The sequence below is a fragment of the Phalangium opilio genome, unplaced genomic scaffold (assembly GCF_054372755.1).
Source record: "Phalangium opilio isolate 3A_F unplaced genomic scaffold, DU_Popi_V2 ptg000053l_1, whole genome shotgun sequence".
In the NCBI taxonomy this organism is placed as follows: domain Eukaryota; kingdom Metazoa; phylum Arthropoda; class Arachnida; order Opiliones; family Phalangiidae; genus Phalangium; species Phalangium opilio.
In genome coordinates, this window is record NW_028324172.1 from 5,260,304 (window position 1) to 5,266,771 (window position 6,468).

General features: G+C 40.4%; 1 protein-coding gene across 1 annotated transcript; it reads left to right on the forward strand.

Moving 5' to 3' along the window:
* The first annotated feature begins 3,473 nt into the window (after window positions 1-3,473).
* LOC149673221 (uncharacterized) lies at window positions 3,474-6,263 on the forward strand. Its single transcript, XM_089840235.1, has one exon. The coding sequence runs from the start codon at window positions 3,474-3,476 to the stop codon at window positions 6,261-6,263; it is 2,790 nt and encodes a 929-aa protein (XP_089696361.1).
* The last annotated feature ends 205 nt before the right edge of the window (window positions 6,264-6,468 follow it).

Genomic DNA, 6,468 nt, shown 5'->3' on the forward strand with positions numbered 1-6,468 from the left:
ATGTAATCAATTGGTGGGTCCTTCAAACATTATCAAGGAACGTTTTGCTATTAAAAATAGCGAAAACTATTTCTTGAGATTCCCAAAAGATTTAGAAACGTAATAAATATTTATAATACTAACTCTAACATCCTTCTCTAATAGTCTAAATTAGTATTACTTGAAATTTTAAAAGTCACTGGCTCGCATTTGAATAGTAACAATATCCAATAGCTGCTTAAATGTCATGATTATTTTCCTTTTGGTTAGTTTTGACTCAAGACTTTTCATGTTGGTAATTTACTATCTAGTAGTTCATACAAATACAATAAATCAATTAAAATAAAAAAAATCTGATTTAAATAAAAAAATCGATTTTTTTGTTTTTTTGAAAAAATCAAAAAAATCAACAACCCTGCTCTGTTCCAAATTGAAGCCTCTTTAGACTTTTAGAGAAAAGAAACTTCACATTTCATAAGTGCCACGCGAAGCGTTCAAAAAGACCCTGTCTCACCAAAGTTCATCTTACGGTTTTAAACTTATTTGAAGTTGCTCACAAGTATCACGCTTAAAAAACTTCTCGGGCGTCAAATCTTTGGTCGTCCAATTATTAGCCTATCACCTCTATCGTTAAATTAAGTTTCTGTCTATTTACAACCAAAAAAAATTTTTACCTTCCACTCGACGAAAAAATATTTTCACCTATTCCAAGTTTACTATACAAAAGAGACCACAAACCACTCTTTTTATCACTTAGTTTTCATATTCTCCGAACAATTAAAATGGCTGATAGAGTATTAATTCGTCGTCAAATTGTTGAACTTCATGAGCAAGGTTTTTGTAATCGCGAAATCGCTCGGCAGTTAAATGTTTCACCTACGACAGTGGCTACTTGGATTGACCGCGACAGAAATAACGAGTTTAACGGTGGAGCTGATAGGCAAAGAGGAGGACGACCAAGGGCTTTAACCAATAGAGAAATTCGACTAATTGGTAGGACAAGCAGGGCACAGCCATTTCTAACAGCGCGGCTTGTTAGAACGGAACTTGAGCTGCAGACAAGTGTGAGGACCGTACGAAGAGCCTTGGCAAGTCAAGGTCTTCATGGAAGGATCGCGTGTCCTAAAGAAAAGTTGAGCGCCATGAACCGACGAGGGAGGCTGGAATTTTCTCGTTTACATTTAAATTGGACACTAGAGCAGTGGGAAAGAGTAGTTTTCACGGACGAGAAAAGTTTCGTCGTCGGACATAATGGGCAGGTAATTTCATTTATTGAGAGGAAGCAATGAGATGAATGACAGAATAAGATCAACATAGTCTATTAATATAATTGTCAGTGATCTTGATAATCAAATATTTATATTTCTTTAATTTTATAAAGATATGGGTGAGGAGACCTGCCTGCACGCGCTACAATGAGCCTTACATCGCCGAGGTCCAACGCAGCGGCCGTTTCTCAATCAACGTTTGGGGCTGGCTATAGGCAACGAATTCCGGGTGTTTGGTTCATATCGAAGGACGGAACAATGCCCAACGATATGTCCAACTTCTGGAGAACGATTGCTTTCCTTGCATATTGGAAAGGTTCCCCGACGGGAACTTCATCTTTATGCACGACCGAGCTCCGATCCACACGGCAAGAGTGACCACTCAAGCTCTGGAAAGGCTTAGTGCGGTTCATGCTTTTACGGTAAGTATCTTGTCACTGTAGTTAACAATGTAATTCATTAGACTGATTTAATCTCTATTTTATACGTTGCAACCGTTAATTTCTCATGAAGGAGATGAATTGGCCTTCAAAAGGCTGTGACCTGAACCCAATCGAAAACCTGTGGGCAGAGATGGTTCGGAAAGTTGACCATGTCAACGTCAGGAACGCTGCTGAGTTGTTGGAAGCGGTACAAAATGCTTTGCGCGATCTCAAGTTGAACGTGGAACTATTCCAGGCGTATCATCATTCAATGCCTAGTAGAGTTCGGGAGGTTTACGAAAACCAGGGTTATTGGTCACATTATTAGACCGTAAACTTCGCATATACGTCATGTAAAAACTTTAATTTGTTTTGTGTAATTTGTTAGAGTATGTTTAGATTTACGCGTTCAGTCTAAGTTCGCTGCCACTTTCGCGCTCCGCAATCGGGTCTCGTTTTGCTATTTCTGGGACATTTTTGATGACGCTTTCGCTGATTCTTGTAGTCTAACGGTCTTCTATAAAGGTAATCAGACGTTTCATTAAGTTTCTACCTTTATTTTGCGCGTTTCGTGACGTTTTAATTGGCTGTGGCACCAGTTTGTCATAGTAGTAGTTAGCCAAATCCATTCCGGTTTATTCCGCCGTAACGGTTGCGCAGAATATGCTATAGCCTAGTAGAACATTAAACTCTGTACCTCCGGTATCGTCTGCTACGATATGCCTGCTTCTTCAGACTCTTGTTGTGTTTGTGATAATCGGTTTTATGGTAAACATAAGTGTCATTTTTGCACTGGACTATGCAAGCGCCGTGTACATAAAGATTGTACCCCTAATTCATACTTTACCTGTACGGAATGCAAAGCCGCTACTCGCAAATCTAGAAGTCCGGCTCGGCGACATAGTAATAGCGCCATACCCCGCGATAAAGAGATGAATGGGGACATACCTTCGCCTAAACCACCTGCTAAGCTGGCGGAGGGCGATAAGAGTCTCATCTTAGAGGTGGTGCACGAAGCATTCGTCCATCTACTTAGCGTTGATAGCCTCACTAGGGAATCTGATTCGATACTGGATAAAATGATGAATAAATTGGATAGCAACGACACCATCCTACTTAAGATGCAAGCTACGTTATCAGAGTTCCAAGAACGTCTGGCTTCATTAGAAAATGAGAACGCTGGCCTTCGTCGAGAACTTGCCAGTCGCCAAATACCATTTCAAGCCCCGCTTGGGTCACGGGCTTCTAGGGACGAAGCTCAATCTTTTCCACCATTGGCTAACCGTCCTGGCGCTCTCAACCCATCTGCCTTGCCCTGGCCACAGGGTTCCATTCCTTCATTCTCTGGAGCATTACCCAAGGCTGTGCAAACAAAAACTGACATCAACTCCACTCGTCATGTTCCTGCATCTAAGCCTGTGGTCTCGGGTGTGTCTTTGACAAGCCGGATCAAGGCTGCACCACGTCGAGTGAAGGCGGTCAAGAAAGCACTCTTTGCCACTGGGTTGGATGTTGGGATCACGTCGAAAGAACTGCAAGATTTTTTGAGGGCTGATTCAGGTGTGCAGTCGGTGCAGTGCATAAGACTGCGTACTAAAAATCCGAATGCCCGTCATTCGTCATTCTACTTGACGTGTGATGATGAGTCTGACATACCAAAATTGAGGGATCCCAATATTTGGCCTGCGAACAGCTTTCTAACAGATTTCCATGGGGTACCGAGAGACGAGCACAAACATGTCTCGGAACTGCATGGTGAAATCTCAGACGCGGGTTCCCCTGCGGATTCTTCAAATGTCCAAGAATGAAAGAACTGACTATAGCTTATCAGAATGTGCGCGGTCTACGAACCAAGTCTAGTACCTTTTTAACTAACCTAATCGTTAATGATTTTGATATTGTTTGTTTAACAGAGACGTGGCTTAACCACTCTCATTTTAATTCGGATTATTTTCCAAATTCCTATACTATTTTTCGGGCGGATCGTTCAGATCCGGATTCTGTCAATGTTAGGGGCGGGGGATCCCTCATTGCTATCAAGAAGTCCCTTGTTTTTCACCGTCGAAGTGACCTGGAAGGAGCCGAAGAGTGTGTGTTTGTCGAGTTTAAACTAAAAAATAATCTTCCGCTTCTTCTTGGCACTGGTTACTTTCGCCCCTCAGATGACGACGCTCAGTATCGGAAATTTAAGAATGTTTTGGTATCCTCGTTGGTAGATTATGACGGTGAAATTCTGATTCTGGGTGATTTTAATCTCCCCGGTATCAACTGGACTCTGGGTAGCAGTGTGGGATGCACTCACCAAACTAGAACTAAGGCTGCTCATGTTCTCGATGTTTGTTATGAATTTAATTTAAACCAAATTAACCCAGCTCCCACTTATGGTAATCTTCTGGACCTTTGTCTTACTAATGTACACGGCATTGATACTGTACCTCTCCTTGATCCATTTGTGGACAACTACCATCCGCCTTTTTATTTGCTTTGTCCATTTGACATTTGTAGGGTCTCCCCTAATTTACAACCAGTATATCAATTTAAAAAAGGTAACTATTACTTGCTATACTCAATTTTACGCGATTCAGATTGGTCGGTGGTTTTGGATTCGCAGGATGTTAATTTTTGTGTCCAGACATTAACGGAATATATAACGTCAGCTATGGATAGTTCGATCCCTAACAAGATTCCGCGTAATAATCGGGGCTTCCCCTTTTGGTATTCTTTGGACCTCCAAAAGGCTATCAAGCGCAAAAAATATTATTTTAATAAGAAAAAGAGGTCGGGGTTAGCTTCCGACATAGCTAATTTTAGGCTGTCCCGTTCGTTGGTGAGAAGGCTTACAGTAAGGGACAAAGCTGCTATGGCAGTAAATGCTTGTCGAGACGCCTTGTCCCAACTCAAAAAATTTTGGAGTTTTATCAATGGTAATCTAAAAGACAGACACTCTGATATATTATTGAAAATTGGTAAGACAATCATTACTGATCCGGAGCAATTGGGGGAAACATTCATGGCGCATTTCTCAACAATTTCGACTGACAATACTGAAACTAGTTCAAAATACACTTTTGATACTTCTACCTTAGTTACAACGCCTAATAACTCTTTAAAACTAACTCAAGCGGACATATATGCTGCTATTAATCGTCTACCCAACAAACTCTCTACTGGTTTCGACAAAATTCCGTCGTTTGTTATCAAGGGCTGTGGGGATATATTGTTACCTATATTGGAGCATATATTTAATTTATCCTTCCGTACTCACTCATTCCCAATGCTTTGGAAAAAAGCTGTCATTGTCCCGGTTTACAAGTCTGGAAAATCCAGCGATGTCCGAAACTACCGTCCGATTTCCCTTCTTTGCGTTCTTGCTAAGGTATTTGATAGAGTAGTACACGTACATTTACAGCGTTGGTTTAGCTTGCTACCCAACGACTGTCAACATGGCTTTGTTCCGGGTAGGAGTGTGGAAACGAACCACGTTTCCTTTATGGATTACGTGGCTCCTGAGGTCGAGTGCCGGGGCCAGGTCGATGTTGTATACCTTGACCTGGCCAAGGCCTTCGACCGCGTCTCCCACTCTTACCTTCATGACAAGTTAGAGGCCCTTGGATTGGGGGGTGATATCTTGGAATGGATTGCTAGCTATCTGGCGAATCGAGTCAATGTCTTGAAATGCAATGGCATAATTACATCGAAAACATACGAAGTTAATTGTGGGGTTCCACAGGGATCATCTCTTGGACCATTACTCTTTAATATGTATCTTTTCGATTTACAATTTTCGGTTTTACATTCCCGTATTCTTCAATTTGCTGATGACAATAAAGTTTTCAAAAGTATTAATTCTAACTTAGACGGTAAATTACTTCAAATTGACCTTGACTCTATAGGAAGATGGTGCTCTCTTAATAAAATACCAGTAAATCCAACTAAATCCGTGCATGTCACATTTACAAGGCGAATTGCTAGAGAAATTTCTAACGACTATACCATTGAGGGCGCTCACATACCCCTTAAGTCCACTGTGAGAGATCTTGGCGTGATCTTTGACAGAGGACTTTATTTTACCGAGCAAGTACATAAACGCGTTGCTTTAAGTCGCCGTACTCTAGCTGTTTGCATGAAGATGTGTAGGAAATTGAATTCCCTAGACCATTTCCGTCTCCTTTATCAAGCCCTAGTGAGATCACGGGTCCTGTATGGTGGCTTGGCCTGGGGTGGTTGTAGTAGATATCTAAAGGTACTACTTGAGAATGTGCAACGGAAGTTTATTGAATATTGCCATACTTATTTCATGAAAAAGGCTCCATATGATTACCATATTTTACTAGGGTATTTGGACATTCCTACTATAGCTCACATTCTCCTTATTAACGACGTTAAATTTCTACATAAATTAATTAATAATAGGATAACTCTTCCAGATTTGCTAGGACGGTTGGACTTTCTAGTCCCCAAGTCTGGAAGGTTTAGGAAAACATTTAGAGAATCTCTTAACCACTTAAATCCAATTAAAAGAATGCAAATTACAGTTAACAGTTTTGGCGAAAATTTTGATATATTTAATGTTAAATACAAGGAGCTGGATTAACAAGGTTTCACTTTGTTTGTTTTTAATTTATGTTCCATTTGATGTTCTTAACAGTTAGGAAATGCAAATATGATATTATTACAACTGTGTATATTCTCGTGAACCTTCGTGGTTTTTTATATGCACAATAAATAGTCATTCATTCATTATTAGCTTTCATTAAAATTTTCTTAAAATCTTGTATTATAAATATCGTAAGAATTAC

What these genes read in the sequence shown, in the direction of transcription:
- LOC149673221 (XM_089840235.1), top strand. Translation starts at nt 3,474, where the DNA reads ATGAAAGAACTGACTATAGCTTATCAGAATGTGCGCGGTCTACGAACC.